This window comes from Pectinophora gossypiella, chromosome 1 (assembly GCF_024362695.1).
Source record: "Pectinophora gossypiella chromosome 1, ilPecGoss1.1, whole genome shotgun sequence".
NCBI classification, from domain to species: Eukaryota; Metazoa; Arthropoda; class Insecta; order Lepidoptera; family Gelechiidae; genus Pectinophora; species Pectinophora gossypiella.
The window spans coordinates 12,103,902-12,131,786 of record NC_065404.1 but is presented as its reverse complement, the minus strand read 5'-3'; the positions used below and the strand labels follow the sequence as shown (position 1 = coordinate 12,131,786).

The 27,885-nt window shown below is 42.2% G+C and overlaps 1 protein-coding gene across 1 annotated transcript; it reads right to left on the bottom strand.

Annotated features, from left to right (window-relative positions):
- On the bottom strand, positions 1-26,906 carry LOC126368530 (zinc finger protein 91-like). Its single transcript, XM_050012549.1, has 5 exons — positions 26,805-26,906; positions 6,153-7,040; positions 3,607-5,027; positions 3,355-3,520; positions 1-3,243 (listed from the first exon to the last, which is right to left on the bottom strand). Exons 2-5 carry the CDS (start codon positions 7,032-7,034, stop codon positions 724-726), a joined length of 4,989 nt encoding a protein of 1,662 aa, XP_049868506.1. The 5' UTR covers positions 7,035-7,040; positions 26,805-26,906; the 3' UTR covers positions 1-723.
- Positions 26,907-27,885: the final 979 nt, after the last annotated feature.

The following is a 27,885-nucleotide window of genomic DNA, read 5'->3' as shown; positions in this document are numbered from 1 at the left end:
TTAGTTTACAATCATATTTATTAATATTTTGCCCCTTTTCGATAGGAATGTGTCCTAAAGGACTTTATTGGAATACTTATCAAAATGATATTGAATATCTATATTAATCATCTAAAATATTCAAATCCTTTTTTGTTTGGTCTATCATTTCAGTGAATAACAAATGAATAATGATACCAGAACTTGTGATTATGGCTTGAAAACATAAATACAATTCCTAAAAGTTATTTATTAAATCTAACAAAAAGTTGACACTTTAAACTATCTACATTAAACCTAAGTAACTTTAATGACCATTGATTAATAAAAGCAAGTGCTGGTAACAATTTTCGAAATTATGTATTTTTGAAATTTTGAATAATTTTTTAATGTTGCTTGGCTGGTGTAGGCGAGATTAAAATAGAATAAAAGTAAGCCACTTAAAAATTACTTAAAAAAATATTGGTTTCATGTTTATTTTCATCTCGTTACATACAACAACCTCGGCCTATCAATGAACCGTATTTTAAAAATACAATAATAATAGAACCAAAATGGCCAGGATTGATACAATCTAATATGGCAAGCTACACTTTGGTGAATATCAACAGTTACATTACTTTTTGGCTTATATCTATAAATGAATCTACATTGTAATCAAACTTTAATAAAATAATATACCCACTTAGTAGTATGTGTTCACTTATACATACATTTCTTAAATCAAATATACGTACATTTCTCTTATTCTACTAAAAGTTCTCCTGTTTTAATTTTGACAAATATCTTATCGTCATTGCACGAATAATTTTTACTGTTCATATCTAGTTTGAGATCAGTCGACGACACGTTTTCTTCGTCTACGTTTGTTATAGTAAAACTGACGTCTTCATTGGCTACAAAGCATTCGGGAGTTAAGTTCTTCTGATAACTAAAATGAGTCTTCAAGTGATCACGAAGGAAATGTGATTGAATGACTACCAGATCACAGTATGAACATTTGTGGTTGCCTGTGTTGGTGGCGTCTGTGTCATCGTGTCTTCTATAATGATTGTTTAGAGCATCGAGACGTTGATTGGTATAGGGACATAGCAGACACATATGTAATCTACGATCTTTGTTTGGGGATTGATCAGAAGTACTTAAATCTTTACCAGAATTCATAGATCGCCTACGTTGTAGCAGTCTCAGAGTTTGTTGGTCACTAATTGAAAACTGTTGAAAGTCGCTCTTGGGTACTCCTTTCGGCATAGTTTTAATTGCTAATTTAATATTTTCCGTGCTGTCTTCCTGTTTGTCTTCTTGACTTTCAGTTTCAACAAATTCACTACAACCCTTCTTTCGTTCGGCTTGAGCTTCATCGTTCATCTGATGTTTACGCATGTGCTGCACATAGTTGGCGTAATACTTAACCGAGTAATCGCACAGCTCGCATTTATACCTCTGTTTCGAACCATGCAATGATAAATGAATTTTGTATTGTTCTCGTTTTTCAAAAGCTGAAGGACATTTGTGACACTTATAGCGCTTTTCTTTTTGTCGACCATTTTTTAAGTATGTTGGATATATGAATTCAGGATTACCGTGCATCAAATATCCAAATTGTGGATCGGCTTGGAGCACGGGAGGAAAGTGATCGTTAGGTTTCACTAGTTTGTCTTTGTCTGTTAGCACGCGTTTCTGTGCTTCAGTTTTACGTTGAAATAAGTCAGTACCCGACAACGGAATATTTTTAAAATCCATGTCGTCTCCGGAGTCATAATCGCAATTTGACGGTTTACCTTCATTTTCATGTAACAACTCGTGTTTCGCTAAATTACCCATATTTTTTACAGCATAACTGCATTTTTTGCATTTATGTTCTCCATCTCCTCCATGAAGTCCCATGTGGTAACTGAGTGCTGAGCTCTTAAAGAATTTTGCTGGACATTCCTTACAGCTATATTGTTTTGCATTGTGTTTTGTTTCATTGCCTTTTTTGTTGAAAGTATCACCGAAGTTTTTACTAGGATTAGAAACTACCCATGTGACTTCAGAAGTAGTTGGACAGTGTACTAGTTCTAAAATTGGCTCTCTGTGAGCTGCGTGACTGGTGTGAATGAATTTAAGCATTTTTGTCTTTGTGTGATATTCGTCTGAATGTACAAAGACATGTGCGGTTAGATCTTTCTCCAGCGGCATTGAAAATTCACAACTTTTGCACTTATTGTCAAGGGTCAAATCATGGAATCGGTCATGAATTCTTAAATCGTCATCACTGAAAAATCTAGCTGGACATTTGCGACAAAAATACAGAACTTTTATTTCTTTGTTTTCTATTATACTCTCCTCTTTGGCTGCATCTTCAGGGGCAGTTAACCTTTCGTTTTCAATTACTTTTCGTAATTTAGCAATCTGATCGTCGTCAGGGACGTCTTCTTCAACGGGGCAGTATATGCGGCCGTATATCTCTGCATGTGTTTTCGAGTGTTCAGCTAGTCTCCCAGCGTTATCACAGGTGAACTTGCATTCCAAACATTTATAGATTGTTATTTCAGTATTATCAAATACAATGCAATGAATTTTTTCATGGTTAGGAATTTTGCATTTTTGAGAATTTACATAGGAACAATAGCGGCACTTGTACATTTTATGAAATTCGTTTTTAGCGGAAACCCACACGAAGGGAATTTCATCGGGAAACTCTGTTTTTATTTCTGGTTTAGCACATCCAGAAGACGAAGCTTCTAATTCAGCCTCCATTTCACTTTTCTTGGGGAATATTCCATGTACTCTCAAATGTTGATGCAGTAAATGTCTCTTGGATACACTGTAATTGCACTCCGGGCATTTGTATGGTGTGTCTGCTGGAAGCCTGTGAAACTGCTCATGATACATGTACTGAGATTTGCTGTTAGTTTCATACGGGCATTCCGTACACTTGTGTCTCTTCGTTTTTGCAGATGCTTCATCAGGTGTCGGAGACTTGGTTCCCAAAGTTTTTGCTATATATTCTTCTGGATCATTTATACCGTGCAAAGTGAGATGTTGTACTAATTCCTGTTCATCTTTTACAAAGAAAGCACAAAAATAACATTTGAATATGGACTGCGGCGAAGGCGTATGTTGCTGTAGGTGTGCTAATAGAGTATTCTTGTCTGGTGATTTGTAAGGACATTTCGGGCAGCAGTCGGGACCCATGTCGGCCGCCGATTGTAAGTCTGCTTTTGGTTTGACTGTTGTTATGACTTTTATTATTCCATCGTGCTTCAAACGGCAATGTCTCTGTAAATTGATAAAAAAAAGTCGTTTTATATTGGAGTAGTAGCTTTTTTAGGAACTTCATTAAATAATAATTGTTACATCGTGCTGATATAATAAATAAACCATGTTTACCTGAATAACATGCTTCCAGTTTGACAATTGATTGCAATGACCGCAGCGGTAGGCCAGGTCAGCCGGATCCGGTGTGTTATCGGCTTTCTTTTTGATGTCGTCCAGTGAACCATCGGCTCTGGAATGTTCACGGACGTGCTCCAACAGCGCTTCCTTTGACGGGTCCCTGAAAGAATTAGAAACAGCAATGTTAATAAGGATACGTAGTTATGGAAAATGTCATCAATTTTAAAGTTTAACAAAACAACTCACTTGTAATTGCACTTTTTACATTTCCATAAAGTTTTCTTAGGTTTCTTGTACTCGTCACCTCGGCCATCTAAGTTGTAAGGCTTATGACCGGCAAGTTGAGTCTGAAGATTCAGCGGCTGCGCCTCGAAAACTGGGTTACCACTGTCATTTACGTCGTTGTAAGATTCATCGACTTCCATACCAGAGTCAACTAATGTGTTCGGATCTATGTAATGAAATTCATTTTCGCCATTTTCATTCATTACGGGCATGGCTAAGAATTTGTTGTATTTACTGTAGTTCCGTCTTCCAGTTTCATCTGTCATTAAAACCTTTGCGTCGTTGTGTTCCGGGTCTCTAGCAGATTTCAATTTTATATGTTTAGTTATATCCCATCGCCAATTAGATTTATATTTGCATAATGAACATTCAAACGGCTTTTTATTCAAGTGTCCAACTATATGAACATGAAATCTGGAAGCAGTTGTAGCCCAGAACGGGCAATGTGGACATTTGAAAACTTTCTTCCCAGCCGCTTGACTTGGTGATAAATTCATACTTTCATTTTCGTCTGCGATTTCTGTGTCATAGTTCTTATGATGTTCTGGCATAGTGGAATCATCGTTGATGCTAATATCGAGCGGCATTTCAAACTTATTTGAGTCGTGGTCAATGTTATTCCAAACAAACACGACATTTTCCATTGGATGCGGCTCTGCTTCTTTCTCAGGATTCACAAGTATAACATCGTCATTTTCCTGATTATTAAGTTCACATTGTTCGTCTTCTACTTTTTCCGCCTTTTGACATGTTTGCATGTGGATATACAGATCTGCGCTAGATTTGCACCTGTGTCTGCAATGTTGGCACCGTGTAGAACTCATACTAGAAACAGAAGTGTTTGATGTAATACGATTAGGGAGCGGAGTGCAATTTTTTTCATGTACGGAGTGCTCTGATAAACATTTGCTTTCAAAACCACAGTTTTTACACGTAAGCGATCCATCTTCCCCAGTCTCTGTCAGCAGTCTTTCTTTTAACTTGTCGAAAAATGAATTGTTCTTCTTACGTCCGATTGATTCTTTTGCATTAGAAGTGTTAACAGGTATCAGAGTGATGTCTGCAGGTAAATTTTCGTATTTCTTATTGGAATTATTGTCAGATTCGTTTTCCTTGAATTTTTTCGCGGGTGGTTCTGAAGTCTTGTTTTGATTTGGCGTTGAAGCGTTAAGCGGTATGAGGGGCGGCGGGGGTCGGGGAGTTTTCCTGTTCTGTTTCTGAGATTTCCCATCCTCCGTAGTGGCATTGGGGGACTGCCGACTGTGTACATCTTGTGCCAAGTGCAAGTCGTCTTTTTTGGCAAAAGCTTCGGACGCGCTGGCGTCATTAGAATCACTGTTGCAGCTAACCACATCTCGCTCTGCGTGCTGCAAAAACATGTCCTGAAATAGACGAAAATACAAGTGTTATATTTTTGTCTAAAGCAGCTATATTTATTATATATTTGATTTTGCAATCATGCGTAAAATTTTGTAATGCTCGTTACGGTAGGTATATAAATAGGTACCTAACATTAGGTAGGTTCACAGACGTTAGCCCAAAAATCATGGAAAATATAGTCCTCTATTTAGGTATCGTAAATTAAAGTAATTACTGTTCGTTGCCCATTGTAAATAACAGAACACATAGATAAATAAGTGCATAAAGTTACGTTTACCATCCCCTACACATGCAATCAGAGACACAAGTAAATATTTCACAATTTGAAAGAAGAAAGTAAGAAAGAATTATAAGAAGTAAGAAAGTCTTCTTCAGCCACTTATAATACTACATCCATTTTAGAAATGTATCTTACGCAGCGGATTATAATAATGTAATAATCATTTTACATTTTCTAACTAACGCACGTGGGTGTCTGTCGTAAGGATGGTTTATCATAATTATTGAATTTAACTAATAAGTATCTATCCATTCAGTGTATTTTACTTATGTAAACATAGATATACATACGTACATAGATAAATACATTTGGCACAATCACACTACATGACAAGAAAGCTATAGAATCAGATCAAAATGTACCTACGCCCAGGCTACAGGTTCGAATTCTGCGAGGTACAAAAACGAATTACTTGGAATAAATAGGTCACAATTTTTCGTAACATTATGGGGCTGATAAACAATGTTATCTATCAGTTTTTAGATGCATTACGATTTGGCAAATTCAAATACGACTGCAGGGTGATACCTATTTACCCTAAACTGACACTAAACTAAATACTTTGAACTAACATTTATTTCTGTAAAAAAGTTCTTAATAGCTTTATCAAGTTTTTACTAAATAATCGATTCAATATTAAAACTGAATAGGTAACTACTAATAAAATTCACGCTTCGAACGCAAGGCATGTTTGAGGGCGACATGCAAGTATGAAAGCATAATAAGAATGCGCGAGGGGCCTAAGTGGAGCGGCGCGGTGGTGTGGCATGATATGATAACAGCAGCTGTGGAGCCGCGTGACGTCAGCCGCCGGCCCCTCGCGCACCGCACCGGAGACGAGACTCACCGAAGCCGCGAGTGAGGAGCGTGAGTCGCCACTCCCTTCTTCCTCCTTGCAGATGAGCGCGCTCGGCACGGGGAGCGCGGAGTCGCTGGCGCCCACCCGGTTGCGTCGACGACTCGCGCCCGATTGGCCCGCCGGCGGCGTGTGATGATTCATTTCGTGCACCGTCAGACTTTGCTTGATGTCCGCCGTGAAGTTGCACATAGAGCAGTGGAAGCAACCGGTGCCGCCGTGATTCTTATTGTGGCGATCCAAGTTCCATTTGTAGGGCGTGCGAAAGTCGCATATGGTGCATTTAATCATCGGCATCGAGTGGTATTTCACATGCTTCGTAAATCTTGCTCGAATGTGAGTCACATAATTGCATTTACTGCACGCAAAGAATTTGCTCTTTTCCTTGATGGGTTCTGAAGGGATCGCCTCCTCTGCTCTATCCGCTTCGACGTCGACGGAGCGCTCGAGTGACTCTTCATTACAGTCATCGATGTCGATCTGATCGACCTCGCATTCCTCGACTTCTTCCAAAAAATCTTCAATACGCTCTATCGGTTCTGTCTCAGAATCCATTCTCGTAGAATTGTGAATTTTCATATGTCGTACTAGTTTTTGAAAATGTCGACAAGCATAAACGCAGTGTGGACATTCATGAATCTTCAACTTCTCAAAGTGAACCTCCCGGGCGTGCCAGAGGAAGTCCCGCGGGTTGCACGTGTGGAACGTGCACTTCAAGCAACTGTAGTTCCTTCTCTTCTTGTTCTGGGGTAACACCGGTTGAATAGTTTCTACGGAAGAATCGCCGCTCAAGCGGCCTTCGAAGGGGCGCACGAACAACACGACCTCGCCGGCTTGTGCACTCGGCGTCGGCGAGGACATCTGCTGTAGCATACTCCGCTGCAACAAAACAATGCTCGATGTCGGTTAAACGTTCCGAGACGCGGCGGGTGCGGAGCGCGGGGTGCGGAGCGCGGGGCGCGGCACGGCGCTGCTCGACACGTGTGTAGTGCGCGAGAGCGTCGCCGGCTGAATGAGGCGGCGGCGGCGGCAGGCGGCGAGGCGAGGCGAGCGACCCGCGACCCGAGGCGGCAAGCGCCGGTGGCGGCTGGGGCCGGCCCCGAGGGCGCGTGGGCCGCGGCCAAGGGACGGGCGCGGCGCGCGGCGGAGGGTCCATACTGATGCTTCGTGTTTTTCATCCTCCTCGGCGACAGCGGTTAGGGGAGCCGACGCGGCGGGCGACCGCTCTGCCTAATGACAATATTCTTCTCCGCTTGTACCGTACCAAATGAACGCAACAATTATAATTATTCATCTAAGATTATACGGCTCTATGTGGTGTAGGTATACGCCTACAGGCTAAGGTCGTCACTCTTGTTGACGTCTGCATACGGTTGTAACGTGGTGTTTTCTTATACGTTTGGAAGAGCTAAGTGTAATGCGTATTCATTTTCCATAAAATTAACGCAAAAAAATCTAATAAAAGTTTACAATCTGGACAGGACGTGTATTCTGTTTAGATGTAACAAGGCGATGTCTTGTTTAATTTATTAATAACATTAATTCAGTAATTTCCGTCGAAAAGTTATTTATGACGGGTCAACAATCAGCGAACTTTAAAGAGACGAACAACACCTAATCAAAGTTTACTAAGTAGGTAATAGCTATCTATTTAACCATTTGTCAAATTATCCCACTTAAGTAATGATTTTTCGTATTCGTACTCGTTGATGTCTTTTATTCAAATGTGTGAGTAACCATTCATTTAACCTAATTAACTTATAAAAATCGACAAACATGTCAATATGTGACTGGTATTATTTCTTAATTAAGTAAATAGTTGTGGTAAATATGTTCGGATAGCACATTAGCCACGCTCCAGTAGTTACTTATTATAAGCAAACGATAATCATAGAGGCAGGTAGAAACTTCTGGGATACATCTTGACGCGTTTGACAATTTACATCCACGCCTTTTAAACTGCCTAGGGGTATATTTATTTTTCGTTTATCTGCTGTGTAATTAATGCAGAAAAGTACAATTTACAGTGGTTTCAGCGGCACAGACATTAGGTAGCTGGTGTTTTTGAGCTTTTATAGAGATTAACTCAACAGCGTCTCAGAGTTTTGTCTCATTAGTCGTGCGCGCGGTCTGTAATCGATTCTTTTATGTTTCACTTTTGTCACAATTATTGTCTTATTCATTGGATACATTTAAACCGCTAGTAAGTATATATAGAAATATTATTAGTTTCTAGACAAAAGCGAGTTACTGTGTATTATTCATCGTCGCTCCTATTATTGTTTACCCCCATGAATACCATTTACCACTTAATAATAGCATAATATATTCGCTGATGTTGTTTGTTAACTTTGAAGTTAACAGGGCTTGAGCCCATTGCATTATCAGTTTAGCGAAAATAAAGTTGTAATGCTAATTAGTAAGTGCGAGCGTTGTTCCTTAATTAATAGTAATTCGTTACGTTAACAGCTTTTACGTAGTATCTGGCCGAATTAAGTAGAGTAGAATTGCAATGTTAAAATGATTAAACTCAGTGCTGCATTCGCGTTGGGTCGGCAGTCGTAGCGGGTATCAAAAAAACAAGTGTGTTCCGAGTGGCCGTCCTCGCCGGGAGAATGTTTTATCGTCGTTGTGCGAGCGAAGCACTTATGTAGTTAGGCAGCTGGCGGGCGGCGGCCGGCGGACGGGTCCTGGTGGGACCGGTGGCGGCGGCGCGGGGAGGGCGGGTGTCGACAGACAACTCGGCCGTGGCAGGAAGCGGCCGGAGCCGGCATCCCAGGCAGGCGAGCACAATGGAGGCGGCGCGCCGCAGGGGGAGCCCTCGCAATCGATATGGCGTCGCTAAGGTCCGCTGGCCGCTGCGAGCGGTTTGGAGCGCTGCAGAGGCGGATGCTCCCCGCGCCCCGCGCGCCCCGCTCGCCGCCACACCTGCTGTGTATTTATAGAGCGGCACAGCCCGGGGATGCAGGGATGTCGACTCTACCACGGCCGTCGACATCTACTTATGTAGAGTAGCTGCGCCCGTAGCCACACACGCGACGCTCGCACGCACAGCGCCCGCCGCCGTCGCCGCGCCCGTGGTCTGACGCCCGCGTGTTGTTATTTGACACAATGAATATAAAAATAGCGTCCCTCGTCAACCGACCTACGTACATGCTGTTTGCAAAATTTCACTTTAATGGCACAAAGCACTATGCCTGATACTGACACGTTTGGCGCGGACAAAGTAACAGACGGCTGCACCACGCGATTTTGGGATGTACTTATACGTACCGTGCTGTATTACACACAAGATAGGAATTTGAACGTTTTATTTTGTTTATGCCAGAGTCATTCACTTGTAGTGCTTACACGATAGTAAGAAAGTTAAGTAAACAATCCTACAATTTAAACAAAACAGAGTGGAAGCCCACGTCCCTGTCACCAGTTGCCAATGTAGAGTCGACCTAAAATGCAATGCTTAAAAGTGTATTCGCGCTTGCTTGGCAAAGACAAAAAGCCCCATGTGCTATTTTAGTGCTTCATATTTTTGAGAACCGCACTGCTATAATATAATACCTATAAGTATCTCTATTGTGGTAAAAATAACATAAAGGGTTGTAATGGTCAATTCCAGGTAGTTGTTCATAAGTCATAATCCTTTCACTCTCTTTTGTTTCAAGTCGTATTCCCAACACCACCGCCCGAGTGTTTTGGCGTTATCGAGGACGCACAGACTTTTGCTTTCGTTCGTTATAAGTAGTTGCCACCTACTTGCATTGGTCGAACTGCCGTAGACGCGGTCGCCGAGAAGCCAATTCCAGTTTATAACCACAACGTACTCTATATCATATGGAAGAGACTATTATAGTATACCGATTAGCCGTAATACTCGTTGCTGAGCGTAATTAAAAAAAAATAGATTACCAAAATATGAAAAATAGTCACCTATACCTATAAATAATTAAAATAATGTTGTAGGTACGTTAACTAATGATGTTCTAACAACTAACTAACAACATATATTCTCGACCTAGTAGGATGACTTTGTAATCAAGTTATAAATCTATATTTCGTAATCATTAATAATTGTGAAGATAATGTAAATTATAGGTAAATATAATCATAGGTATCAAACGATTAGAATTTTATTATTATTGCTCTGCATGGTGCATTGAACTCACATTGACCAGGTGTATGTATGCTCCTCCGTCAACAATACAATACAACATTGCTTTCGACGCAAATAAAAAGAATGTATAAATGAAAGAAGATGAAACACGTCATTCATTGCTCGCTTTCAACACACGTTGATTTATAAAGGCGTGCCAAAATAGCCAATGGACTCGGAAACTTGCGATTACTTAGGTAAAAGAACATGATTTACTCGTGCAAGTTTTTAATTATTCAAATGTATTGCAGGTACTTACAAAATTACGTAGATCTATGAGCTCTGTTAAATTATTATAATTTCAACTTAAAATGGTATGACGTGTTATGTCGCATATTGGATTGCCTGTCTGTGACCTGTTTTGCGTTTTTAATGAGCTCAAATTAATTCAACTGTTGGTCAGTTTCCTAGCATGAAGTGGAGTCACGCCCACTGTCACTACCGAGGTTGTCAGAGCTCGAACTCGATAGAAAAAAAAAACCCGCAGTTTTTTATTTATGTGTTATGATTGAAGAACTTTAGGTGAACTTGTCGCCATAATACTTATGTCCGTAAAGTTAGACGTAAATTGAACCCTGTTTAGGAAGACATCATTGTGATATCCAACGGAAGTGTGGTTTGGTATCGATTGTTGACTTTGGTTTAACTTTTTGGTAGTGTTATTGTTATGCCCTTTCGTTGGAAAATAGGTACAACACAACTACGTGTTGTGGGGGGATTGACGAGACCTTTTTGGGGTTTAAAACGAGGTTTTTTTAAAAAATACATGTTACTTAGATCATGTGCATTCGAATGCCGTAGTAGCTATTGACGTGGAAACGTGATATTTGCATTGAACTTAGAGAAAATGGGACCATAAGTAAGACCTTTTGGGAGTGATTTCCCTGTGTCAGATATTGCTGTTCGGATAGGGTTGCTCATGGTATGGTTTCATTTTCTGTATATTTGTACTTAAGTACCTACGTTTTGTGTACGTACAGTAGAGTACATTACGACCTCCGTGGTCCAGTGGTTGAGCGTTGTGCTCACGATCTGGAGGCTGGAAGTCCCGGGTTCGAATCCCGGTGGGGACAAATTACAAAAATTACTTTGTGATCCCTAGTTTGGTTAGGACATTACAGGCTGATCACCTGATTGTCCAAAAGTAAGATGATCCGTGCTTCGGGAGGCACGTTAAGCCGTAGGTCCCGGTTACTACTTACTGATGTAAGTACATAGTCGTTACATAAGTCATGTCAGGAATCTATGGCGGCTCAATAATAACCCTGACACCAGGGTTGACGGGGTTGGTAATCCACCTCACAACCCACACGATAGAAGAAGAGAAGAAGTACATTGTATTGTATATCGGCGTTGTTTAGTTGTATGTAGCTATAGAGTTCGCATCGTGCGCACTAGTGTGGCGGTTGGCGTCATTTGGTGCGTTCTTGTAGGAGTTGGCGTAGGCATTCCGAGCGTGACTAACCGCAGCCGCAAGTAGGTAGGTACCTTGGTGAAGCGCTCACCTCGCTGTGGCCTCCACCGGCGACTTCTTGCATGCAAACCCGTTCTGTTCGAGTAACACGGCACGGCCCATGCCCTCGCAGCAATTGCAACGTTGCACCAGCAATCTACCAGCAACACTGTCAACGTACACGCTAGTGTGCGTGCCCGCTCACCTACAATGATTTCAAGCACACTCGTACTCAGTACGTTGTACATCGGCTATGACGTCTGATAAAGAATGCGCAGCGCCTCTCCGCGTACGATTCAATGATGTCTAGTATGTTCTAAAGACGCACTGCTAATCTAAATGTGGTACAATGAATTGATTACGTAACGAGCCAGTATTTAAGAGTTGATAGCGATGATAACATAACATAATGATGTTAGTGTGCTGTATCAACGTTATGGTGCAGCGACTGCGGATTTTGCGACGCAAATAATTTGCGCGCCAATTGACCTTTCGTCGGTCGCCGTCGTCGGAGCAGAGGCGGCGGCGGGCGCGGTCGCACCGGCTCCAACCAACATGCGCTATATATAGCTTCGCGACAACACGCCACGCCGAGCGAACACCCGCCAGGGGCCGACTACGTAGGCAGTTTTCCTTTATCACCCGCCCGACAGCCTCTAGCCTGGATTTTACGGAAACGTCGGCGTCGAGAGCCGCCGCTGCGGAGACGTAGGCGACGGGATGCCTCACACCACCCTCCCGATCGATACCGATGGTCGCCGTAAGAACACCCTACATCAGCTACAGATGATACCTACCTACCTACTAGTCTACCGACATAAGTAGGTATATATTATGCACTCTATAAGTACATGTAAGTAGGTAAGTAGTTTTATACATTTTGTATCAAAAGTGTGAATGTCCAGCAAACAAGAGGTTCTCACTGTAAGTCTGCAAGTGCCTAAGAGACTGTTTATACAAATGACGGATGAAAGAATAATTTCAACTATTCAAACAACGCAAGAATAATACCATATCGAAACAAAAGTTACTCAAGACGCTATATCGTCGAATGTTGTTTACGAGTATGCCAGCGGTCCGACTGGTAATAATTAACATGACCTTGGTGGCGTCGTCCGCTAACGATGCATAGCATTCGTCGCACAATGAAAGGAGTGCAGTCGTCGGCCGCGGCGGCGGCGGTCGCAGCAACAGCCACGGAATGGAATTCGTACCGAGTGGCGGGTGGCGTGAGCCGTGCTCGTTTAAAGATGGCTGCGATAAGGCGCAATGACGCTCCTCGGGCGCGGGCGTCGTGTGGCGGCCGAGCGCGGCTGTGTGCGTGGCGCGCGGTGTGGAGCCGCCGCCGCTCCCCGCGCCGCACGTTCCGCAACATGTGCGCTCCTCCGCCGCACCCGGCCAACACCCGGCCGCCGAGTCTCCCGCACCGAGGCCCGCTGATAAATATGCCTTATCAAACCACCAGATAGCAGAGGTGCTGTCGCTCGTTTAGGTGTCACGGACGCGCCGCGCTGACCGCCGACGCCCGCGCCCGCGCGTGCATGGATGCGATCACGACGACATGTTTGTGTTACATTAGCGATGTACTCATGAGTCAATACTTCAATGGTAGGTAGGTATAAATCGGATTACCTACCTAGAGGCATATACTTGACGCTCATGTTTCAACATTACATAGGTAGGTATCATCCATTGTCTGTCGACAGCACTTTGCCTGGTGCGGTACTCGATAGATACACTGTCGTATCTAAAATTACAATGAATGAGTCTCGCAAGTATCGACTGCAGTGTCCGACGTCCTTCCAATATCGTTAGAAACACAACCCGTAAAGATGTGTAAGTATAACGTTGAGTGTTGGACGTCTACACGCGGTTACCTACCTAGTTTAAATGCGCTGTAATCGCAATCCTCTATGTTACCATGATGATCCTCATTAATTGCAGATGCCTAGTTATGCATTAGGAAAACAACATTAGGGATATTACAATACAGGAAGTAGTTATACAGAAACTTTATTTTTAAAAGTTGTGAGCAGAAGCGTGTTAATGCTTCTTATAGCAGTAACCGCGCGCTCACCTACATGGAGTGTAGTGCAGGGTGTAGAAACCCAGGAAAGCGGCCACGGCGGCGTGTCGCAAGAAGCCGTTGAAGTAACATAAGCGCAGCAAATTATCAGGGTCGTGCGACGGTGCGACGCCGCCGGAGCCGCGGGCAGCGCGGCGGCGGCGCGGCGGTCGCTGCCTACGCGCTACCTACCTATACCTACCGCTACGTACCTACATACTAGCTCGTGTAAACAGCCACGGCGAGGGCACGTTGCCTGTTCGCAACATCTGACGGAAAAATACGATCACGGACATGCTAAAGGACAACCGCTCGACAATGCGCGCCGACAACAAAGCGACCCAATACACTTCTTAGAAACGGCCGCTATAGGGCCGAGAAGCATCATTATTAATATTGTTATTGTTACACTTGCATTCGCAAACGCATGCGTAACAATAAACCGTTCCATTTATGTGAACAGTCGCTTGTGTTATATCATCGAAGGTGCTAGGACCAACGTGACATGTAAGATGTTAGTGATCTAATGATACCTAACTCATTATTCCGTCACGCAGTTGGTGGTGTTCGGCCATATTGGACCGTGTGCTTGGAAACAAGTTTCGTTGTGCGCAAGCGCAGGCAGCCGGCCGCCAGCTGCTCTCGTGTCAGGTGGTGCGTAGATGCGCGCACTGCTATAAGAACTGTGCTACCTCGCTATCTGCGCGGCTCCAGTGCGCACTCACCAACGCTAATTAAGGTATACCGGAGTCAATTAGGTGACGGCCCCGCACGCCAGTTAACTATGCCGCTAGTCTCTGCTAAATATATAATTACTTTTACATAATCTACTTAACAATTTTCAATACCAATTTCCTACAACTACTTTTTTTTGCATTACAACAGGAAGAAATTGCGACCGATTTATAATTGATTTATTACAATAACATCAAGTCTTCTAATTCCCTAGTGCAAGATGTAGACTGCGTCGTAATTAACAGCGGCGAAGCGCAGCGATAAACTCGAATAAAATTGTCAGCGCGTTAATACAATATCGTAACGCGTATAAATTACACTTGTGTTGATCATTATGACGTCAGTAGAGTAGGAAAACGAAAGAAACATCCGACGCTAATGTTCTTCGTCGAAGTCTAAAAGGAGTTAATTACAAGAAGTTGTTGTGAACTTGTTATAAACAATGGTTCGAACGCGGTGTGGTCGGGTGAGGTGGTGCGGTCTGAGTGAGGTCACACTGGAGTGCGTCGTCCGTCCGCCAACAAACAACATGGATATTGATACGGGCGGAGAGCGCGCACGCTTACATGACGTGTCAGTGCCACCTACTGCTGCCTATCTATACAGATTACATTCAACCGACGCTGGCAAACGCGCAGGCCGCTGTTGGCTGCATGCGACATCATGCGACGCCCGCCGCACGCCGCGCACAGGCGGCGACCTCTTTTCGTTTCAGTGACAACACACTCCAGAGGGGCCGCATTACCAACACAACCGTATAATATACCTATACAATATACGACAACGAAAGCGTCCTGTACAAAAGCAGTAGCGCGCGTGACTTCAGGACTGCGGTTGCGATATAGTTTCGTTGATTCGTTTGCCATATGCAGCGAGCGCTGACGTAATGGGAACGCGACTGCACGAGTAGTTTCGACGACCGACGCTATCAACCATAATTTCTTAAATTACTGTTTTAGCGATATTTGAAATTGCAAACGTGTAGCTAACCGCGAAAAGATTCTCGATTTCTTTCTCGATTAGAAACTATCCGTCTAAATAAAGAAGCGGAGTCTAAGCGGACACACAAAGAGAAAGGCAGCACGTACAATCGCAATCGTGTGCAGCGTATGTGGCTGTTCACAGAATCCCCTCAGCAAGGCTATCGCTGATAACGTTATCTGTGACGAGCGCCGAGTGCCGGCGAACCAGGCAAGTCGGAACCACATCTCGCGGCAATCGATGACTTCAGATCGCTTCCACTTACTAGTGATAATGGCCAATTCAATGCTAAACGCGAGATTCGTGTTTGTAAACGATTCTACTGCCTGATTACTGACGTACATCCGCCTTGAAAAGTTGGTTAGGAATCCTAAATTATATTGAATTACTTAGGTCTAACAATGCTATGTATGTACAGTTGCTTAGTAACAAATTGTCTGACAAATTGCTCTGCCTGCCCCAATCCATGAGAACTGCATTAAAATTATTCGAAGCCGTCGGTCTGATTACACAACAGATGAGATGTCTGACGTCTGACCTAATTGTAAAGGCTAGCTAGGTGTTGCCAGGGTCGAAGGGTCGACGAGGCTCCGACTACAAGTAGGTACGTACTTGAAGGCAAGGAAGGACGTAGCAACCCCCTGCCAGCGAGCGACGGGAGGGCAGCCGCCCGGCGACCTCTCGCAACCCAATCTCTCCGCCATACAAAATATGTATACACATTTATATACCTATACAACTGCTGCTTATTCATAACATTTTGGTAGGCTATATTAGGGTACCTGCCTACTTAAATTATGTTAAATCTGGGGGCACAGGGGTGCCGCGGCCAAGATGAGCATACATATTTACATAAAGTTACGCCCGTGGTCCCATCATCAAGTAAGGGCAAGACAACGTGCAGCCGCTTTCGAAAACTATATTTTTATTTTCCGATTTACTTGTAATAAATTATTTTATAAGAATAGAGTAATTTACCTACCATTCGTTGCATAACGTAAGATAGCTTCACGCCTGTATCCCCTTAGCGGTAGGCAGAGGTGTATAATAGATTAGTAGATATACTTAGTTTACATTAAGGCTATATTGCCCCAAATCCTCTCCAAGGATTGGGACGTGATATCAAAATATCTATGAACCAAACGTGAATTCAAACTCATCAAGTCGAATTCAGTGGTTCAGGGCCCGAATCAGGATTCGAACCCTTGACACTACGAAGTAAGTCACGCGTTCTCCGATCAAGGCTACTACGGTCACGAGCATTAATATGTATACACTTTGGTACCATGTCACATTAACTTTTTTGTCAAATTGAACTGTAAGTCTCACTAAATGTCAAATATGTTAGTGCGACAGAGTCCTAAAGTGGGTACATTATATTGCTCATGACTGTACACTATTCGTTGTCTAAGTACATAAAAAAAATATTCCTTCTCCAAAAAGATAACATAGTTCTCGAAATTGACTGCTTTGGGTAATAAATGTATTTCAAATAAGACCTTTTTAACCCCCTGCAGAGACTCGGGTCGTAGTAAGTATTGTTATACCTACGTTGAAACCTGAACTTCAAACACGTGCTTTAAACTACAAACTTGTATGCAAAAAGTTGCATTCAAACATGACTATGTCTATTTGTACTGTACATAAACTCACGCCTATTCCGCACCGGGGTAAGCAGAGACTATGGAGTTCCTTTTACTTCGATCCTGACACACTTCTCTTGCTTACTCCACATTCATCAATCGTTCCATATAGGTACGCACGCCGGTTCAGAGTAATTCGTACGACGGCCTATCTGTATTTTCGGACTAATTACAAAACTACCGAGGCGGTTTTAATGTTTTACTGAAAGAACAGAATTTATCTGTTGAACTGTGACTGGAAACATAAGATAGGCGGCCATAAGTACGGTTCATCATACATAACTCATAGGCGCTTCTAAAGTTTGCTAGTTGACTAATATGAATATCACTTTTGTGTTTAAAAAATGCCGCGTAACAGAGATTCACATGAACCGGTAGCTTACATTAATAATTTGTTTTAGGGAAACCTATATAGAAACCTGATTTTAGACAATATATTGCAACTTTTTGATCGGTCCCGGGGTTTTTATTATCAAAATTAATTGTTTTAAGAAAGCACTTCCACACTTTCATAGCTTTCGTAGGATTTTAGATTAATATGCGCAAGAATACCAGTCACTGTACTTACATAACCGTATTAATTCAGTACTTCAATAGGTACTGTACGTAAGTATGCATGTTGTCTTCTAGGATTAACTACGTGGGTGGATCGTGTTTGTTCAACATATTCATTGAAGATCAGTTTCGATCAATAATGAATAATATAACACAGTATAATTATTTCTGAAACTTACAGCGAGATTCAGGAGACTTTTTCAAGTTGGTAGATTTATTTACATTTCATTTCATGTCATGATATATGTATTTAAATGTACGTTTATGTACACGTAAGTCGAGAGATATACGAACTACGAACTCAAAGAGCGGTCGCTGCGCCCGGCCTTCCCACACGCTCGGCATGGCACAGCGGTGGCTATACACTTGCATATAGCTGCTATAGGAGTATCTATAGAGATACGACGCCGTGGCGTGTGCAGGATTTGTCCGTCGGTGCAGCAAAACGAGCAAAACCCAGCGGCAGCTGCAATGCAGCTGGCTACGCAGCCCGGCGAGGTGGTTGGGTACCTCAACGCGACTTCCACGGGAATTATTCAGCCGTGTAATGCAGTGGTGGCTTACTAGGACGTTCACAACGTAAATAAATAACTAGCATTTACTATTGTTACTTATTTAAATTGTTGCATCATTTTGGAACTTTTTAGAACTTATATTTATAAAGTACCTTTTTATTTGACGTGACTTATCGTAGATTTACCACATAGGGCTAACTACTTGGCCGGAAAAATGGGGAGGACTTTTACCCGGTACAGAATTTAAGACATCAGGCCTGATGGTGCCCTGTGGGCTCAGAGCGTCGTTTGAGACGATTATATTTGAATGAATTAATCTACCCTAGTGGGCGGATAGCAATAAGCGATGATTAAGGGAAATCGTCGACCACGTCGGCGGGGTCGGTATCGTGGTCCTTACTTATATACCCTATGTATAGGACCACAATACTATATTGAACACGTTTTTGCGGAATGTTAGGCATATAGCCAGAAAGACTGGTTCTGCCTACTCCAGTTGATATCACAAGCGTGAGCTTGGATGTTGGTTTAAGTATTTTTATTAGTGAATTTATTGACTAATGCAGATTTCAGTTGAGAAAGGGTTAAAAGTACGAGTAAGTATTTATAGTTCGGTATGAAAGTAGCACGTATGTATATCGTTCAAGACAGATATAATACGTATACGCTTAGCTGAGAATCATAAGTGTGTACTTTCATTAATTCAACAGACCAACAGTAACAACACATGCAGATAACGCACACACGCATACATACACCTCAATATACCGACAAGGTACCTGTACTCGTACCACGGAATAGAAGAAGGAGCTTGGAATGGCCCTAACGCGTATTTTATATGAGAACCGCTGTCGCCGGTTCAACTCCACACTCTTTACAGATAACTACGACAGCTTGACTGCTTCTCAAGTTCCATAGCCACTTTACCGGCTATGTATATTTTACGTGATAGGCTGCAATTTTATCAAAACTTTTCGTAAGATACTGGTACGTCCGACATGGACATGCTGTTGAGACAATTTTATAATTATTGACGCCTGCATGCATGAATCTACACAGTTTCTCAATAAATGTTTCTTGTTTCTTGTTTACAAGAGTATTTTTTGATATATAGACGATCATACTAAGGTTTTTAGCTTTCCTATGATAAGCGGGATCTCCTTGCATGATAGTCGATATTTGATTTTTTGCCCTGCAGGTTATAATGCACAAGACGACTTTTTAATATACTATCGCGGAGCTCCGTATGTCGTAAAGTTTGCGGATGAGTGGAGTGCAAAGTGGAAGTATGAATTTGCTCATACTTGTATGGCGGGCGTTCACGCTTACTTGGGCCTTCCAACCTCTTTCTTATATGCCGTGTCTCGTATTTTAAAACTGTTTGTGTTTCTTAGGACACGCAAAACATTTGGTTCAGGCCTTTACTTCCTTAGCAACATTTCCTAACGATGCTATTTTTAAGTACCTTTGTGTTGTAAAAGAAATAAAAGCAGCAATAAAACAGCGTGGTGGCGGTAAGCATTTTTACCCTTTAATCTTTGTGCCTAGCAGTGGGACGTATACACAGGGTCTTAGTAATACCGTACCGAATACCGAGGGCGGTGATGCATCATTCTAAGCTCATGGTTCTAAGTTAGGTATCACTAAAACCCTGTATTGTAAGCAGCTCTGGATTATAATAATGTGCTCGTAAAACTCACAAGCTATCGTGCGTACTTGAACATAATATAGCATTACGCCAATATCCCTGAAGGGGTAGACAGAAGTGTATAATACATACCCACTTATTTCATTATCAAAATGCATGTGTAACTAAGGTATTACGAGAAGGTTGTCAACAGCGAAAGTCACTTTTAATTAAACTATACCCCAATGAAACTGAAAATCTGCAGGTTGTGTAGATTGGCTTATTTTTCAGCCCTTTTAATTTGTTACTCAATCAACTACTTACAAGGCGATCTACTATATCAAACAAATTACCTAATTTCCTACATTACCTAAAAAAGCTTCAATCATTTAGTTTTAACATAACATTGCAATTTTGTTGTTTGTTGTCTTGTTGTTGTTGTTAGAGGGTAAGACATTTAAAAAACGTCTAAAAAATTGGCTAGTTGATAAGGAATTTTATAACTTGAATGAATATTTTCAACAACAATGATATTTAAAATTGACAAATGTTTATAATGTGACTATTATTAGGTACTTAATCAATTCCTTGATGCTTAATACTGACATTATTTGTAATATTGTACGTCTGACATGGGCATGCTGTTGAGACAATTTTATAATGTTTGACACCTGCATGTATGTACCTACACAGCTTCTCAATAAATGTTTCTTGTTTTTCGTTTTCGTTAGGTACGTACGCCGATGGCAGAGCATACCATAATATGATATCCTCCGGGATTTGATTTGCCGTCGTGGTGAAAGGATTCGCCAACCCGTGTTTGATGTTTTCACAGATTACCAAGCCTGTGCCCTGAGTCCTTTGAGTAAAATAGTACCTACCTACTTATAAGTCACACAGGCAGGGCATTTACTTTCTTGCACATTTAACATATCTATAACTAGAACATCAAATGTCTTATGGACAAAATACGATATAAAGTTAATCTTTATGTCAATTGTTATTTTAGAATTCAAATAAATAAAAACATAGAACTTATTTTTGCAATTTTCGTTTTCAGTTCGGTTCAAAAATCTTCAATCATCAATAAACTTAGGTACCTACACTTTTAAAGTTATATACGTCTAATTATTTAATTGAAACGTATGTAGCTATCGGATTTTCATTGATTTACGGCGAACTACGTCTGTGGTATCTAAAAAGATTACAAGTGATAAGGGTTAGGGCAGCTACTTGGTCGATTGGGGTAAGTGGTAACTTTAATAAATTCCTAAGCACGCTACCAGTAAACAGAATTACGGTTCTAAGAAATCTCTGGTCTCGGGTTAGACACGCGACAGGGTACGACGTTGTACGACGTCGCAACCGACCGTGTTCAAAAAGAGGGTGTAAGCGTAAAGGGACACTCGTTGTCTGGCAGACTCCCAGGCCCAATTACACTGCGACCGCTTTCGTTCAGCTACACGGATGCTTGCCTTTCCCGTACAGTGTATACAATACCACGTCGAGCAACACTGTTTAACAGAAAACAGTAACGAAAAACGCTTAATAGCGCAATCTTCTTCTATCCTGTGGGTTGTGAGGTGAATTACCAACCCCATCAACCCTGGTGTCAGGGTCATTATTGAGCCGCCAAAGGCCCCTGACATGGCTCATATGTAACGACTACTTACTTACATCAGTAAGTAGTAACCGGGACTAACAGCTTAACGTGCCTTCCGAAGCACGGATCATCTTACTTCTTAGACAATCAGGTGATCAGCCAATAATAGCGCAATGATAGGTAAGTACTCTCTATTCGGGACGAAAAATATAGAAACATTAAGCGTATTTGTTTGTTGTAAATTGCACTAAACATTATGGTTGTTTTATAAACAACAAACATTTTAGGACGCCGATATCGACCCCATCAGCTTGGTTGACGGTTCCTTCATTCAATTTCCTCGTTCCATCTGCGACCAACCTTTAATAAATAACGTTAAATGCTTATATAAAGAAAGTTAGTTTTAGACAACCTACGTCCAAACGCAATCCCTTTTGAGTACACGTAGCGACAAGTCATCAAACGACAAAAAATGCAGTATTTTTGGGTACGGGGCGTCGCAACTCGCGAGATACATCGAAAATATTAGATACTTATCGATTGTATAAGTAATTAACATTATGACTGTATGAATATCAAATTGTAAGGCTGAAGGCGTCTATAGCAGACTTACTACCTAATGGAATGATACACAAAGCAGTATGAGACCATGAGACATACTAAAGTTTAGTATTCGTCTTTTCGCTCTACGTAACATACGTTTGGCTACTGATAAATAAATTTGAAGCCGCGGTCAACATCTGCGGTAGGTAAATCTTATCATTAATTATTCATGCTATCTCTCTGGTCAATTGTACAGGAAGAATACTGTCGGCAAACTAGATTTTTTTTACGTGGCAAGTTGCAACTATTATTTTTATCAGATATCATTTTATTCATATTATTTTTATCTCAGTCACGTAACTTTTTAGTCCGACGAGAACATTAATGAATAATTTAGAAATATAAATATAATTTAGAAAGGGTTTATAACTGTCTCGGGTATGATCTTTCAGAAATTGTAATCGTATTTCTGAGTTAGAAGCTCTGTGGTTGTGCCGACAGACAAGCAGATTAAAGAATCGATTGCTTCATTTTACGGCTAACTATGACGTCATCGATTGACGGAAATTTAATACTTAATTAATGGTATCTGAGACGCTCAGTAGGGGAAAGGAACTAAAGCAAACCACACACTGAAATTACAAAAGTTGTGCTGTAACTACTATGTTACTAATAAGTTATTAACTTATCGCAAAAGGTGCGCATCCACACACATTATATAATTAATTTATGTGTAAATATTAGGTAATTAAAACTCATAAACAACTATTATGAAATAAATGTTATTAATATATGAATACTTACTCCTGTGTATTTTTCGTGATTAGTTGAGGTTTTTTTGACACGAGCTTTGCAGATTTACCTCGGATCGCATTTAATACTTGGCCAGACAAAAGGAGAGTGCTATTCACCGAGACAAATTTACGCAAGCAGGCTTACTCTTTAATCTGCGTGCTTAGGTGCTCTTAACGAAAAAATGTCTTAAGTACCTAGTTGATGCATTGATCAAATTATAGGCTAGTTTCCAACTAATTAAATCAGTTACTTTTTACTCAATGTCAAAACACGAAATTACAATGGAATTTGTATGAAAAAGTAACCTGTGACGTCATAGAAAAACGAGACAAATTTATTATAAAGTTTTCTTTATTAAAATTAATAAATACTTAAGTTAAATAGAAAAATAGAAAACGTTTTTTGTCACCTTTAGATCTGTCTTTATTTAGTAATCAGAATTTCATAATTTTTCTTTGACCTAAGAAACTACTCAATTACGCCAGGGGTGTGCCACAAACACAGAAAGGAAGATTTTTAAGATCTAAGTGCTATCAGAGAAGGCTCGGCGAACAATTCAAACGTGGGTCGCACCCAAAACTTTGCAGGAGTTGGTGTTATGCGGTAGGTGATTTCAGACATAATGCTGCGGGTAGTTAGATCGGTTCTCGACTACATGGTACTATTTAATTATTAATTATAGATCTAAGTTCGATAACAATGTTTCTGTGATATGATAACAATGATAAAGTCGACGGAAGACGGATCAAATGTTGCAGTTACGGTTCATCTGTAGTTTATCAGCGTTATAGATATATAAGCATAATCTCCAGCTATACATAGTATAATTAACTGGGTTTACATAAACAGGCTATATACGTCAGCAGGCAGGCTTGTATCGACCGGGTGGGAGTGACCGCAGGCTCCACCACGCTCTCCACAGAGGGATGGTGGACACTCCATCGAACCTAGGTATATAAAATAAGTAATGAAAAGTGCATCAGTTTCAGTACGAGCCTGAGTTTATGTATATGTACGTTTTATTCTAGTACCAACACCCTGTTTTCCTATACATAAGCAGAAGAGAAAAGCTTTGAATCTCATCCTACATGCTGCTTTATCCCCCGGACGTAAGTGATCAGCTCAAATTCGCCAGATGCTAACGCAATGGTGGACTATGTGTAAGCGATAATGAGCTGGTATTTTTTAACGTTGTCACCCCAAAAATGATAACGTAAACATACAAAAACTTTGTATGTTAATATCAGTTTTATACTATAAGTGATTGCGCGAAGTTTTCCTATAATGTACGTCTTTGCCTACCCTAGCACTTTTACGTACGTTTGTAAACTAAATACTTAATTCATTCAGCAACACAATAAAGCAGTCTTGTAGTGAGCGTTACTCGTGCACACGATATTTCCAGAGATTTCATTCCGGTAGAAAAAACATCCTCCCTTCGACGTTACTTACGTCACGTGCCACGTAACACGGCAGATAGTAGCCTTGCTTCTGAACAAATCTCTTCTTTCATAACTAGAAACTTCAATGGTTCTTAATATTATTAAGGCCTGAATCCTTAGAGAATTTGACTACGTATTTGAAGCTTTCAATTTGCCTTTAAAAACGGCGCAATCTGTATGCTTTTAGAACCGTCCTGAATAGAAAATACTAGGTATCTAACTGGTAAACTGCGGTCTTTTTACGTCGCTTTGGCTTTTAGGTCGAAGAGCACATCTTGGTGCTCCGTTCTTTCCCGCCTCAAGTAGGTCAACGTATTTATTTTCCACATAATCCTACGACTTTCCGCTTGGGACCGTGCCATGTTAACTAACATTATTCTTTGTGGTTTGCTAGCGGTAAGACAGAATTCAATTATAAGGATTAATTAACGTAACATTACCTGTCTCTATTTGGATCGGCAGAGCAATAGGCTGAAGACGGTTTGCTCGCTGCCACATTTGGTAGGTATTAGATTAATTATAATGTTTTGTATATGGAGGGGTTGTCATCCCTTCGAATACAAACCTACTAATACTACGACTACTATTAATATTAGATTCAACGTAATCACACCTTCAACTTCAACGTTAAAGGGACGACCGCATGGTTTAACTCTATTTTGTAGATAATTTATAAATGACGGAATCAACCGGATTAACACCGCTTGTGCACTGATATGAAACTTAGCAAGTGCTCAGAGCTGGCCGCGAGTAGCACTAATTAGGTTCTTGAACTCAACGGCTTCGCTTGTTTTCAGCGGTAGGAGAAGTAGTAAGCAACTTTACTGTGTTTCACAAGTTACCGTATGTTATTTATTTCATCAAGTACGTACGAGGCACTTGGGTACGTTCATGCAGGAAAACATAAGAACTTTTCCTAAAACGTGGATTAGTTAAGTACTTAATTATTGGTAAGTTTTGAAAATTGTTATAAGTAGCATCTAGTTTCATTTTAGTGGATAAAAATTACTTTGAAATAATCACACCGTAGGTCTGACCGTGACAAGGGACCGATCTAGAAACTGCGTAATGCGATCTTTCGACGGCATCAACGTAAAAGCAGCAGATTTAGCAAATCCTCGGCGGCAGCCCCGGGTCGGCACTCCTGCGGGCCCCGGCCGCCACCCCGCCTCTACCCTCCCACTTTCACTCTCTCGTGCGTCGGGGATCTCCATCACCTGCACTAACTACGAAAAACTGTTACCGCCCCGGAGGCGACACGCCGTAATGTTCCTACGGCTATCGCTTTAGAGCCCAGTTTGGAGCCAGCCGCCACGCTCGAGGTCGACAACGCTGCGTCTAGGGGGTAATAAGACGCGGCACGTGAGCGCGCAGTTTTGGGGCGAATTGCGTGCTCAGTAAGGGCGAGGTTCGCGTGCGCCACAGCTGTTACACGCACGGAGCGCCGCTGCCGAAGACGCCGCCGGTCCCTCGTCACCGGCAACCCGCACACATCGCTACGATATTTCAATTCAACGCTGCTGCGACGGAGACCAATTTGAGAGTGCTCCAGTGCCAGCCGCGATAACGACTCGCCTCGTTTTCCAAGTGACACGCGCGCAGATATTAGACGCCTACGTCATTGCAACAAACACCCGCCGCTGCCGCGAGAATGTTCAACAGCTAATAAGCTTCAATGGATAAGTCACGTTGCTATTTGGCACTCTATATCTGAAACAGTCGATACGTCTCGAGCGGTTGGTGTAAGAGTGGCCTTGATGTGCCGACGTCGCACTTTAGAGCCGTCAACTGATTCAGATGCATGGCCAGAATTTTATATTTCCTGTGTTAAGTACTTGTACCTATATTCAGGTAGCAACGACGACCGGTATTCTAAGCAGAGGGGAAGCGTACCCTCACCGTCGGAGCGCTTTTACTTAAAGGTGCCGCTGTTCAAAACATACTACGATTTTAAATAATCTTGTTAGGTCGAAAGATAACGAACTAAGTGCACAGACGTCAATGGTGTTTCTAATTTGTATCTGAGGTTGTTGGGAGTAGCCACGTATCGCGTTTGTATACGAAGAGTATGTAGGTAGGTATATAGCAAATAGGAACGACGCAAGAGCAAAGACAGAGTAGAGCCCGAGGCCGCGCTCGCGTCGCCGCCGCAGCGGCCCCGGCGGCGGCGACCCTACGGCCCACATGATAAGGCGCACATCGCCGCGCGCGCTCGCTGACCTCACCGCACCGCAGCGCCCGGCAAATAATAAATATGTAACACTGATAAAGCCGCAGAAGCGATGACCGGCGTGTATTTAGGAATTCTCGTCCAGCGAATAAACGGCGGGTCATCGCGCCCACTACCGTGCCCGAGGCCGCCGGCTCCGAAGAGGTGGCGCCGGCGTGGTCGGACACCGGCTATTTCTGGTCGCCGACAGCGAAGTCAAAAACGACGACCAAGCGAGACGGGCCGCGCGGCGCCGAGGGCCGGACGGACGGTCTCGAAAGAGCCGCAGGAAACATAACGAGTGTCACGTGTGGTGTGTGTACGTACCTGTGCGCGGCGGAGGTGTGGTGCGCGCGGGTAGAAGCACTCGTGTCGGCGGCGCGCGGTGGACTGGCGCGCGGGCGGCGGCGGCGCGAGGCGCGAGGCAGCAGGAGCGGCGCCGGCAGCAGCGGCCAGCCCGCGCCCGCCCCGCCCCCGCTGCATTCCAGCGCCCGCCGCCGCCGCCGCTTCCACTGACATCAGCGCCGCCGTCTCTGCCGCCTCCCCGTATCTCACGCACGCCACATGCCGCGACCGTCGGCCGCTCGCTCGCCTGTCACCTCTACATGACCCTCTCGTTGTCCTACCCGCCCCGGTTGGAATATACCTACCTAATGTTATATAGCTATCGACCTAAGCGAAGTTCTCTGTTGGCGGTGTTGCTTCAGCAATATCATCATGCCCTCATGTCCTCGGAATGTAGGCTAGGTACGCAAATGCACTTACTTGGCGCGCAGGGCAATCATAAGAGATGTAAAGCACTATAAGTATTGCTACAATCAATCATTTTTATGCAGTTTACACATTCAGTCAACTCTTATTTAACAATCAACACACAAGAAATTCAATTATATAATCTAAGAAAAAGTTGCTAAAAGTTTCAGCAATGTACGCAACGGATCTAGATAAGAAATCAAATCCTTAGATTCTTTTAAATTTATTCAATACAACATATTATATCATTAGGTATACTTATCTATTACGTTATATTTACGTATATCTACGTAGGTCTGTACCTATAAGTACCTACTAAGGTACGTTTTATTAGGAACACTATATATACCGCACTACTTTACTAAATCTCATATGTATAGTTACCTATAATAATATCCTTTACGTTATGTTTATGTGCAATAAAGCGTTTTACATTTGTTATTTTTTTTTTTTACCTTTGATGGGATTTCTTTTGGCCCCAGACTTGCCCGAAGGCATTGACGAGGCCTAAGATGGAGCGAGCTCAGAAAGTGCCTGTACACTCTGGCCTTGAAAGCACCCAGGTTATATGCATTCGGAAATACAGAAGGCAGAGAATTCCACTCCTTAGCAGTGCGCATAAGAAGGACGAAAAAATGATAATTTAAAGAAAAAA